Raw genomic sequence first — 13,470 nt, forward strand, 5'->3', positions numbered from 1 at the left:
TCAACTTAAGTTGAATATGTATCTGAAAAGGTTTATTATTCTTACTAACATTTTCACATAAAACTTCCCTCTGCCCACTGAGGTTAATTCACAGTTTGATCAGTGTTGTATCAGTGACAGAAATTCACTAGTATAAAAACCCAGTCCATTTCTAACCACCAAATGGTGTATTACAGCTTCAAAAAAAAAAAAATTTTTTTTTTTTTTTTTACTACCTAGGCTTTGTGCTGGGGGTACCATGGTGTCAAATGAGACCAATCCATGTCATCCAGATACTTGTGGACTCAATTTGATATGAGCAAGCATCAGATCATTTTAATCTACTTGCTTTATTGGGATGTGTATGTGGATATATTAAGGGCTGATTATTTTGTTGGGCTTTGCTGTTTGGAATGCTTTGTCTTAATTTTTGTGGATGAATTTTTAATTTATGTATTTCATAAGAAGTAATGAATTTGCATCATTCACACTTCAGAAGTTATAAATAAGGTTCTCCAACTTTGTCCTTTAGTCACCCAGTTTCCCATCTCTGGAGCCAAAAGATGTTAGTTGCTTCTTAGCTATTCATCAATTTTAATATCCTCTGAATGTGCAGTATATTCACCCCCGCTCCCTTCCCCCACCCCCTTTTTTTAAACACTTTCTCTTCTGCACCTTGCTTTTAATTTAGTAAGTCCTTAGAAACTGTTCCTTATTGCATGTTAAAACTACCTCTTGTTTCTTTTCTCTTATGACTTCCTTGTATCTTGTGACAACAGTAATAATAAATTAATGTAGTCATTGTGATATTGATGGATTTTTAGGTTATTTCCAGTCTTCCTGCCCAAAAAAGTTACATTGAATATCCCAAATTGCTTTTGAACAATTAAATCATCATTTTATCTTCCTTCACTAGTTTTTTAGGACAGATTTTTTTTTTCTTTTCATTTCAGCCATGAACCAGAGAATCAGTCAGAGTGCTCCAGTGAAACAGCCACCACCCCTGGCTCCCCAGAGCCCACAGGGAGGCGTCATGGGTGGCAGCAACTCCAACCAGCAGCAACAGATGCGACTGCAGCAGCTGCAGATGGAGAAGGAGAGGCTGCGGCTGAAACAGCAAGAACTGCTTCGGCAGGTGAGGCCACAGGTTAGAAACCAGCCTTCCACTTTTTGGGGTTTGTTTTCTTAAAGTTGGGCAGATTTCATTTTAACATTTATTAGTTACAGAGGAATGTTACCTTTGTAAAACTGAGTGACACAGAAGCATTCTATCCAGCCCTGTCCTTGTCTTAGTTTTGTGACTGTGAATGGCCTTTGATCAAGTTACAAGGGATGTGACTTGGAAACCTGTATCATGAAGAGCTGTTTTGGTCATGGTAATTGCAATTGAGCAAAAATTGAAGGAAGCAAGGATGCTTTCTCTAATGTACATGGAATTGTGGATTGCTGTTTTTCTGAGGATTTCACTAAAGGGGAAATTCTAGAACATCACTCGGGAGAAAACATCGTTTATTAATAACTTACGTGGCGGGATACACCAATATGACATTTCTCAAATGACAAATATACTTCGGTATTACCGAATCTAAGAATTTTCATTGAAAACAAAATAAATATTACCTTTGGCCAGGTGCAGTGGCTCATGTCTGTAATCCCAGCACTTTGGGAGGCCAGGGTGGACAGATCACTTGAGGCCAGTTCAAGACCAGCCTGGCCAACTTAGCGAAACCCCATCTCTACTAAAAATAAAAAAATTAGCCAAGCGTGGTGGCACACACCTGTAATCTCAGCTTCTCAGGAGGCTGAGGCACAAGAATCACTTGAGCCTCGGAGGCAGAGGTTCATTGAGCCAAGATTGTGCCACTGCACTTGAGCCTGGGTGACAGAGCGAGATTCTGTCTCAAAAACAAAAAGTTATCTTCAAGTTTAGAAGATGCCAGTGTGCTTTAAAATTACCTGCTTATGGATGTTTTTTTACGTTGGGGAAAGTAGGACATAGTAGAGAGCTTGAAGCCCTTTAATCACCAATTCCGTCAGCTTTCTTCCAGAAGGTACTGTTGGTTTTTATGTTCCTAATATATATAATTAATCTCAACATTAATTTTTACTTTATCTTATTTCAGAGTGGTTAAATCTACTAAGTTCAGATATTGGAGATAAGGTCTTTTGTTAAGTAGCGTAGATATTTTTAAATTTTTATATGAAATTTTTTTGAATAGATAATAGAAAAATGGTATACTAGTGATAAATGTACAGAGGTGAAAGTACACTCAAAATAAGATCTTTTCCCTGTTTTTCTAGTTCTCTCCTATGGGGCCTAAATAACTATGAGTTTCTTAGGTTTTTTGTTTTTTGTTAATTTTTCCAGAGATACTCTGTCTACATACATAAAATACATGTATCTGTGCCATTTTTTCCCTAGCTAAGTCACAGCATGCTAAGTATAGACATTTAAAAATCGTCATACTCGGCCAGGCATGGTGGCTCATGCCTCTAATCCCAACACTTTGGGAGGCCGAGGCAGGAGGTTTGCTTGAGCCCAGGAGTTTGAAACCAGCCTGGGCAACATGGCGAGACTCTGTCTCTTTAAAAAAAAAAAAAGCTCCACATTTCTGTTACCAGGAAGTAGGCACTTAAAGGTCTGTTTTTTGTTTTTTGTTTTTTTTTTAGGGCTGTATTTTAAAAGTATCTCTTGAGTGTCAGTGAAAATATGTGAACTCAGTACTACCTGAACTCTGATTTGGGGTTTGAGGAATTGGTACTTCAGGAGTTAAATTAAGCCATGGCATCTGAGACAGGCTCATGTTGAAACTGTGCTTTGTCGGTAATCTGTCCATACAATTCTAGTGTGATTGGCATCAAAGGTAAACCCTGATAGAAGGAGTAAGACAGTATGTGCCAACATACGATGTCAGGAACTTGTTGGGGCTCAGAAAATGATACTCCAAAATATGGTTCTTTGACAAACTAAACTAGGGAAGCAGCCTCAAGTTCTATGCCAAAGCACAGGATGAGGCTGTTCTTTGAAGTTCCTGTATCTACCTAGAAACCAGACCCACCAAAAGGAATACAATTGCCTTTGATCCCCTCCCCAAAATTTCATTAACCAGAGAAGACTGAAACTTGTATGACAGAGGAAAAGACTAAAAATTAGATATCACACCTAGAGAGCTCAGAGGAACTTTGCCCAGACTATTGTCTGTTCTCAGATCCCATTCAGTTTCCAAAGAGAATTATTTACTAACCATTGTCTGTGTACTGGGCCCATTCGTTCTTCCTAAAAATCATTTACTGCCCTTCAAAATGGCGTCATTTCCCTCATGTCCCCTTCCCCTGTGAAGAAGGGTATTATATAGTATCTGGAACTCACTTGGTTATTGGGTAATCATTGTCTTGCAATTTCCCCCATGCTTATGCACGTTAAATAAATTTGTTTGCCATTTTCTCCTATTAATTTGTCTATTATCAGTTCATTTTCAGCGAACCTTTAGAGGGCAGAGGGGAAGTTTTCTTTTGGCCCCTATAAAGTGATCTTGAAAGAAATGTTTCTTTATCTGACATAAAAAAGGATGGAGAAAGGAAGCATTATTGTACCTCTGACTTTCTAACAAATTACCATAAAGGAAGAATATTTTTCGTCTACTATTGTTAGAACACCTTAGAACCATCAAAAATATAATTACATGGCTAATAGAAAAAAAATAGAGCAATTTTAAAATATGTTTTATGTAACCTATTTTCATTGTTTTTCATTTTGTTGTTGCCGAGTAGTAGTTGTTCTAAGTAAATACAGGTCTCAATTTCACTATGAATAAAAACTGTCAAAATCAAGAAACTAAAAAAAAAGTTCTTTAATTACTAATGTCAAAATCATACTGTTTTTAAGATAATTTGTAAAGTCTAGAAATGGGGCCATTCGCCATTTTGTTTTATGCCATAGATCATCCTGGGGTTTTTTGGTGGGCAAACGCTGCTATTTGTAAAACTCTTCCTTCCAAAGATTTTCCTAAATCTTTATTCTCAAACTTACTCTGGGTGATGGGTCCTGGACAGAATAGCTTCACTTCCTTTAAAGGTAATTTCTTTGTTTCATCTTTACTACCTACTGTGTCGTCTTTTCTTATGTTGAAGTTGACAGACCTGCTCTATTCTCATACTAATAGACTATTTTTTAGATTTTTTTTAAGTAATCACAATTAATTCAGTATATCTTAAGTCTTTTGGCTTCCTGTGAACTTCTTCCATTGACAGTTTATCTTACCACTGAAACATCAAATATATTGTATCTGCTTTATCTAATACTCAGAAGCAAAGAACCTACATGACCAATATCAAATTTTATTTTTTAGTTCTGACTCCTGAAGTCTTGCTGTCCTATCCTCAATGCTGTTAAAAACTTCTGAGGTTCCAGTTTTGTTATGTGGTGACTCCATTGGCTCCTGTCTTCCTCAGTCTGCTTCTTCTTGGGTAGCTTGGGAATTCTGTGCTATGGTGATATGTCTGGATACAATTTGTAAGTCAGCCTACACAGCCAGACCATGTGGCTTAAAGTAATTTTTATCCGTCTTATTTTTTACTCTTAGGCAATGCGGAATATCAATCCCAGCACAGCAAATTCTCCAAAATGTCAGGTAGGCTCTTATCTGATGTTTTAGCACTGGGAAAAAAAAAAAAAAAAAAAGATACTAAATTAGGAAAGATAAACTCACATTCCAGGGTCCTGTCCTTATTGGACATTAGCCCAGAGTATAACTTTGAGCCATCTTTCTACCAAGATACTCAGGTTAACATTGCCCTTCCAAGAAAGTCTACACAGTCTGCTCCCTCCCTGCTCCTTCTAGGGAGTTTCTGTTTATTTTGATTCCATGGAGGTCTTTTTTATTCTATATTTAAATGTATTGTGTCTCAGTTGTACATCCTGTCAGCTAGGTATGCCTAATTTTTATTTGAATAGCTTAAAATAGTATGTGTAATGATTTAAAGGAATTAATAAATTGAACAGTAACAAAAACAGTATTTACTTGGATAGGCTAGTTTAGGAAATTTTAGAGTCATGATACTATGAGGAAGAGAAAAATTCTTTCTAGTGGACATCCCAAAGGAAAAATATCAAAATTATCAGGAGAGGATCTGCCTGGATAGTGTTTCAGGTTTTCTTGTTGGCTTTTATCAGCATTCTCTGATGAACCCCAGGGAGCCCTGGTTGTGAAGGCATCTTATTTAGAATGAAAGATTGTGGCCATTTTTTCTTCTAACACAGGCACTTGTCTGACTCGTGGGAAGAATCTCGTTCTTAAAACCAAAAAGATTTTAGGTGTTTGGGGTCCACAAGATTAGAAGAAATTCGGAGCCAGAGGATCATTCTACTTCTCTTGGGGCAGAAGCAACCATATAATGCCTCACCTTCTATGTAATTCACTCTGCACTAGGCTAAATAAGTACTTTGTTTTAGAATCTGCTGTAGAAGTAGGAGTTGGCAAAATTCTACTCATTTTGGATACTGTTAAGTTGTCCGTTGGAGCACCATGATGATAAAAGTCAGATACATACAGTCTTCATAGAGACCAGTTAATTTTGTGAGAGGGAAAATCTCTATTCTTCTTTATCTATCTCATAAATGCCACCATTAATCAAAAGACCAAGCAAGGGATAACTCATAATAAGCTATCTTCACCAAAGTTGAGCATAGACATTCTTATGATGAGGGGGCACTAATATACCATTTGACTGTGAAGTGCAGGATAGCATTGGGTCTTTATAACGTGAAGCCATTTTTTTCTTTGCCATTTCTCTGAAGTGTTTGTTTTGTTTTGTCTTTTTGTTTTTTTTTTTTTTGTTTTTGTTTTTGAGATGGAGTCTCGCTCTGTTGCCGAGGCTGGAGTGCAGTGGTGTGATCTCGGCTCACTGCAAGCTCCGCCTCCCGGGTTTACACCATTCTCCTGCCTCAGCCTCCCAAGTAGCTGGGACTACAGGCGCCCGCCACCACGCCCAGCTAATTCTTTTTGAATTTTTTAGTAGAGACAGGGTTTCACAGTGTTAGCCAGGATGGTCTCGATCTCCTGACCTCGTGATCCGCCCACCTCAGCCTCCCAAAGTGCTGGGATTACAGGCGTGAGCCACCACGTCTGGCCTGAAGTGTTTCTGAAAGAAGAATTTTATTCATGATAAATGAAATAGAAACTAATATAGGAGCAGAAATTAACTCAAAGGAGATTTGGATTCAGGTAAAGTCCTCCATGCCAAAAAAATGTTGAAATTGTTTCCTTTTTTCCCAAGGTCTTATACCGTGAATCTGATAAATAAGTCAAATTCTTCTTGATCTTTGTTTCATACTTGAATAGAAAAGTAAATCTTTACTGTTATTGAAATTATCAGGAATTCTTAGATTTTTTAAAATAGTAAAGTTTTAGAAGAGGTGAGGCTTATTAGTAGTAAAACTTCTAAGATATGAAGATTAGAGGTAATTACTCAGATTTGCCCAGACCAGAGCAAAAAACTTGAAAGAGGTTTTTAAAAATCTTCTTTGCATATGCTGGAGATTAAAATATTGGTTTGTTATATATGCTTTAGTTGTCAGTGTTTAATATTTACCTAGCATAATTGTGGAAAGTTATCAGTAAATGTATGAAATTCAAGTATCGGGTTATATTTGAAATAGCTCAGATCAAGAAATCTGGTGGTATTTGTATCAAGAAAGCATGTGTATATTTTTCTCATCCTATTATTTTCTAAATAACCTTAAGGTAGATGTCAGGAAATAGATCACAAAGAAGAGTCATATCTTTTCTTCTTTTTTTTTTTTTGAGATGGAGTCTTGCTCTGTCGCCCAGGCTGGAGTGCAGTGGCACAATCTCAGCTCACTGCAACCTCCGCCTCCCAGGTTCAAGCAATTCTCCTGCCTCAGCCTCCTGAGTGGCTGTGATTACAGGTGCACGCCACTACGCCCAGCTAATTTTTTGTGTTTTTAGTAGAGACGGGGTTTCACCATGTTATCCAGAATGGTCTCCATCTCCTGACCTCATGATTCGCCTGCCTTGGCCTCCCAAAGCACTGGTATTACAGGCGTGAGCCACCGCACCCGGCCAGAAGAGTCATATCTTAAGTGAAGATGGCTTTAAATAGTGTTTCTCAGAATAATGAAGAAAGCTAGAAAGGACTTTTCAGTCCCAAAGAACAGAGGGTATAAAGACATCACTCAGTATCTGAACACTAGACGCTGTTGTAAAGTTACTGGGTTTTTAACTTATACTTTTCTAATAGATATTAATGCAGCTGAGTTAGCAAGCAATAGTGAGATCAGTGTCATTTTCTAATCGTATACCTCATATGCTGTGGGATGTGGAAAGCCACCAAACTTCAAAATGCTTATGAATTACTACAAAAGCTGTCTTTAAGTACTTCCAATAGGATTAACATATCATGTGGCTGTTGTAGGGTGCTGTGCTCATGTACACTAATGTCAGTACGGGTGAGGTTAATGAAAAATTCCAAGATCCATGGCCCAAGTGATATTGAAATGTAAAATTTTGAAAAAAACTTTAAAGGCATTTATATATCTTCTTAGTTAAATATGGAAATTATCACCTTAATTTATTATACTATGTTGGCAGGATTTTGGAAAAATTCATCCTTACAGAGCTTAACTTTTTATTTTTATTTTTATTTTTATTTTGAGACGGAGTTTTGCCCTTGTTGCCCAGGTTGGAGTGCAATGGCATGATCTCTGCTCACCGCAACCTCTGCCTCCCGGGTTCAAATGATTCTGCCCCAGCCTCCCAAGTAGCTGGGATTACAGGCATTCGCCACCATGCCCGGCTAATTTTGTGTTTTTGGTAGAGACAGGGTTTCTCCATGTTGGTCAGGCTGGTCTTGAACTCCCAACCTCAGGTGATCTGCCCACCTCGTCCTCCCAAAGTTCTGGGATTACAGGCGTGAGCCACCACACCCAGCCAAAGAGCTTAACATTTTAATTTCATTTTGGTTACTTATGATTTTTATGTTTCAAAAGCAATTTCCATTCTCAGAAGAAACTTTTTGAAACTGTAAACATCTTTGCTTTGTGAGATTGAGCAGTTAATGCTATTTTCTAGTCATATCTCTGTTACACATCAGTGCTCACTTGTAAATTGGAGAGACCTTTTGAGCAAGTGGGTTTAGGAATGCACTCTAGCTTCTGTTTTAAGGTCTTTTGAGAGAAGAACTTTGAGGAAAGATAGTCCCCTCTGAGGTGCGAACACTTCTACCTTCTCTTGTGCTTAAGAATATGGTTCTTGGACTGGGGGCGGTGGCTCACGCTTGTAATCCCAGCACTTTGGGAGGCCAAGGTGGGTGGATCACCTGAAGTCAGGAGTTTGAGACCAGCCTGGTCAACATGGTGAAACCCATCTCTACTAAAAATACAGAAATTAGCTGGATGTGGTGGCGGGCGCCTTTAATCCCAGCTGCTCAGGAGGCTGAGGCAGGAGAATCGCCTGAACCTGGGAGGCAGAGGTTGCAGTGAGCCATGATCGTGGCATTGCACTCCAGCCTGGCGAAAAGAGCAAAACTCCGTCTTGAAAAAAAGAAAAAGAATTTGGTTCTTAATATCTGGGGTTCCCTAGTACCTATGAGATTGAGTTTAAACTCTGCAACTGGCTCATGGTCTGTGGTCAGTAGCCTTCTCACTCACTGATTCCAATTAAGCCAGTAACTCTTCCATTATTAGCTAAGTGTACTCCACTGCCTTGTTGCTGTTATTCTGCTCACAAGCTTTTCCCCATAGTGAGAACCTTGCTTATCCCCTTTCTTACCAGTAAAGATTCTTCATTTCTGTTTTAAGGCTTAGGGTGAGATTCATTCCCAAGTGCCCTTATGAGAATTCTTGAGGCAGGGCACAGTGGCTCACACCTGTAATCCCAGCACTTTGAGAGGCCGAGGCAGGCAAATGACCTGAGGTCAGAAGTCCGAGACCTGCCTGGCCAATATGGTGAAAGTCCATCTCTACTAAAAATGGAAAAATTAGCTGGGCTTGGTGGCATGCGCCTGTAGTCCCAGCTACTCAGGAGGCTGAAGTGGGAGGATGGCCTGAGTCTGGGAGGCAGCAGTTCAGTGAGCTGAGATCGTGCCACTACACTCCAGCCTGGGTGACAGAGTGAGACTCTGCCTCAAAAAAAGAAAATTAGAGAATTCTTGAAACTACCCAGAAATAAAAACAACATTGCTGTATAAAGATGTCTTAACTCAGTAGCCAGTGTAATTCCAATTTAGGTGGTCAAAAGTATGATATGGGGTTACTTTTGTTTCTGGGCAAGTAATTGCTTCAATCTGTATAGAAATTACAGTATAAATATTTTGCAACTATTGAATAATGTGTAGTTGCCATTCCTTATGGGTGGTAATGAATAGACACCAAGGTCAGTCCCTGGTTTAATGAATAATAAAGCCCACAGTATTGCTGTTGAGGATATTGTACTGCACCATTACCTCTCAACAGTGAAGAGGTTCAGATGTTCACAGTTGTAGGTAATGAGAACAAAATAATACCATTGTTCAGAGCTATATGAAAACAATTGCCAACAACCTTTTTTTTCCTGAATTTAGTAAAAGTAAAGTATTTGGCTTTTTTCCCTTCAAACTGTCTTTCATGTTAGCTGTTTCAAAATCCTGTTAACACTTGTCTAACATTATCTTTCTCTTCGAAGTTCTGGTATTAAATAAATCATAGATTTATTTGAAGGTTTTCCAATGAATATATTATATTTTATTTTTAATGGGTACATTGAAAACTTTGTATAAGAGGGAAGATTTAGCCTCACACCCCACATACTTTTAACTGGTTATTTCATTTGTTTTATTAAACTTGCCTCTTCCTTGTTACTTGAACAGTGCCATAATAACTTTGAGACCATGATTGAGTAATACAGGTTACAAAAGGCCTAATTCCGGAAGTCTATCAGAAAGAATGTAGAATCCTAGGATAATGCTAGGGAACACCAACCTGCCATCCTGTTTTGGATGTGATTTTTCAGAGTTTAAGATTATCATATAGTTCTCATAACTGTCCCCCAATCCATGTGTATACTTTTTTTAATCAAAAAAGTTGTTCTAAAGTTAAAACTGCTTTGGTAAATGGCATAAACATTAAAAAACATAAAGCATTGGCTCAGTGTTTTAATGACTTTAGAAATAATAAAATGTTTTATTACAGTTTAAAGCTGTGTTGGAAAATGGGGTATGGCAAGACCTCTATCTTAAACAGTTGGAAGAAATGGCATTTTTTTCTATTTTTAGAATTGTTGACATAAACTGCTATCACTAAGGCAAACTACTTACAAGACATATATTTTTAGAGTTATTCTCCATTTCTAAATTTGGATTTCCAGTTCACTAAGTTAATCTTCCTTAAACAAATTGATTACCACCCTCCCTGCAAAAACCCCTTGCTCCTGTGCCATATATTATCGAAAAAACAGATACACTTTTATATAATGCAGTATTTACTAAAGACAGAATTGCTTTAAGAAAGTAACACTGACTAGGTAGTTAGCTCCCCAAATAATTAATTCTTATGTTATTTTATTTATTTATTTAAGATGGAGTTTCACTCATCACCCAGGCTGGAGTGCAATGGCACGATCTCGGCTCACTGCAACCTCCTCCTCGTGGGTTCCAAGAGCTTCTCCTGCCTCAGCCTCCCAAGTAGTTGGGATTAGAGGCGCACACCACCACCCCCAGCTAATTTTTTTGTATATTTAGTAGAGACAGGGTTTCACCATGTTGGTCAGGCTGGTCTCGAACTCCTGACCTCAGGTGATCCACCTGCCTTGGCCTCCCAAAGTGTTGGGATTACAGGCATGAGCCACTGCGCCTGGCCTGTTAATATTTTTATATGCAACAAACATAGTATGTTTCATTGGGTTCAGTAAGGAAGATAAAATACTGTTGATATTTAAGGAAATTGGTAGACATGGGATAGGGAAATTGCATATATTTATATAAGAAAACAGGCCAGCCTTTTTCTCCCTTGCTTAACAATATGATATGTCTTTGTGGTTCAGTCTAGCCAAAAAACAACAACCTCTGCCTTCCATACTACGCGCGTGCTAGCGTGAACACACTCAGATAACAAAGGTTTCAGGAGGCAGAAGTGAAATGGAAATTTCGGAAAGTATCCTACTCCATGCTTTACCTAGTCAGATTATGAAGGAGAATGACCATGAAGTTAGACAAATGAAAGAGTTTTCTCCTATAAGGTGTCCTGCTTCTGGGGAGGAACAGTTAAATCATGTGTTTCCATCGTGAGTAAGTTTTATAATTCCTTGTATTCTTAGCAAAGGATTGTAAATGTGAAAGTGAAGTTACCATAGGAAACTAAGAATTTTAGATGTAAAATAGTGAAAATTTGTTTCAGGGTTATCTAGACATTTTGCTACTTTAAAAAAAAATCTTAATATGGATAAGCATGAAGTCAAATTAATCTGAATTTTTAATCAAAAATATATTTTATATAAATTCTCCATTATTGCATTTAAAAATAAGCCTGTATATATCTTATACCTGTGTTTAAAAATGCCAATTATATTTCAATAACGTAATTTTATCAAAACACATTTTCAGTGAATATCAACATTATTTCATAATTGGGTAAATCTGGCGTAGCTCTTTTGTAGACAGTCCAATTATGTCCTGAGCCATAAGCCTTGGGACATAATTGGATTGTCTACAAAACTGATTTCAGTTGAAACATTTCATGTTGAAAGTTACGTCTATCTCTAAGAAGTTTTTGGATTATTTTATCCTGAACACAATGCCTAAAATTAGAATACTGGACTAAAAATACAAGTTTGTTAAACTTCTGTTTTCCCAAAGGTAACTAGGATAAATAGTTTGACAAACTTTCAAAACTGGGGAAATAAGTTACAGGAAATTCAGCCAAAACATAATCATGCTTCTGTTCTGTATTTCAAAGGTCAAATAGTTTTTTTCTAACTGAAGCAAGTATTTTTAGCCATTTTCTTCTGTAATAATACAAAAATGTGGTAGCTTTTCCCATTGAGCTTGTAAATCTTAGCTAATGTGGGACACGTTTGGAGTCAGAGCTATCTACGCTGTAAGTAAAACTAAGGGTCCCAGTTTGTTCTGGAGGAAACTTTGCAGGGTGGTTCATAAAAGAAAACATGAGTTTGCCTGCTTTATTTAGTGGACTTTTATGGAACCAAGACCTAGCCATAAGCCATTGGCCCTTCTTACTACATTTCTCTCCTCTCATGTAAATAGCAATATAATTTCCCAGAAGTCAAAAAAGATGCCAAGATTATGTATTTTTGAAAGTTAAGGTATGTTGGCCTTACATAAAATGATGCCTTAGTCCACGTCATTTAGAAAAATAATGAGAAAGGCAGTAAAAGTAGTCAGAAGTCTGGAAACACTTAGAATATTTTTAGGGTTTTTTTAAATTTTTAGAGTATCCAAGAGAAACGAAAGCATGTTTCTACACAAAGCCAAAATGTAGAAATAACCCAAATGCCTATCAACAGATGAATAAACAAATGTAATATATTCCTACAGTGGAATACTAGTTAGCAATAAAAGGGAATGAACTGTGGATATAACATGAATGAATCCCAAGATTATCACACTAAGTGAAAAAGTACATGCTGTATGATTTTATTTTAGAAAATTCTAGAAAATACCGACTAATCTACAATGACAAAAAGCAGATGATTAGTTTCTGAAGGTTGAAGTAGGGGAGGTGAGAAGTAGTGGGAGAAAATTTTGAGGATGATTATCTTTTTTTTTTGAGATGGAGTTTCATTCTTATTGCCCAGGTTGGAGTGCAATGGTGCAATCTCAGCTACCACAACCTCTGCCTCCCGGGTTCAAACGATTCTCCTGCCCCAGCCTCCCAAGTCCTCCCAAGTAGCTTGAATTACAGGCACCTGCCATCACACCCAGCTAATTTTTTGTATTTTTAGTAGAGACGGGGTTTCTCCATGTTGGTCAGGCTGGTCTCAAACTCCCAACCTCAGGTGATCTGCCCACCTCACCCTCCCAAAGTGCTGGGATTACAGGTGTGAGCCACTGTGCCCGGCCGAGGATGATTATCTTGATTGTAGTGGCAGCCTCACAGGTATACACACATTTCAAAACTCATCAATTTATGCACTTTATAATTTATTGTATATCCGTTATATATCAAAAAGCTTTTCAAAATTTACTTGGAATATCTAATCACCTGTAACTAAAAGTTTCAAAACTCAGCTGAGTATTTATACCTTTAGTATGCTATCCATAATCTGCATATATGTTATTTTTATCATTGGCCTTGCTACATTAGAGTCATCCCTTGGGGGATTGGTTCCAGCAAGTCCCTTATATAAAATGGCATGCTATTTGCATATAACCTACACACATCCTCCTGTATACCTTAAATCATTTCTAGATTACTTATAATACAATGGAAATGCTATGTAAAGAGCTGTTATACTGTTATAACTGTATTGTTATTCTGTA

At 37.6% G+C, this 13,470-nt stretch overlaps 1 protein-coding gene across 12 annotated transcripts in view; it reads left to right on the forward strand.

Moving 5' to 3' along the window:
• YAP1 (Yes1 associated transcriptional regulator) overlaps positions 1–13,470 on the forward strand; it is a 125,239-nt gene that overhangs the window by 96,762 nt on the left and 15,007 nt on the right. For 3 of the 12 annotated variants that reach the window (XM_031016073.3, XM_031016074.3, XM_031016081.3), the window contains 2 exons: positions 933–1,126; positions 4,563–4,610. In XM_031016073.3, the coding sequence (XP_030871933.1) occupies positions 933–1,126; positions 4,563–4,610 (242 nt within the window). The remainder of the gene's footprint in view (positions 1–932; positions 1,127–4,562; positions 4,611–13,470) is intronic. The other 9 variants (XM_031016075.3, XM_031016076.3, XM_031016082.3 and 6 more) reach the window with 3 other exon arrangements.

This window comes from Gorilla gorilla, chromosome 9 (assembly GCF_029281585.2).
Source record: "Gorilla gorilla gorilla isolate KB3781 chromosome 9, NHGRI_mGorGor1-v2.1_pri, whole genome shotgun sequence".
Lineage (NCBI taxonomy): Eukaryota > Metazoa > Chordata > Mammalia > Primates > Hominidae > Gorilla > Gorilla gorilla.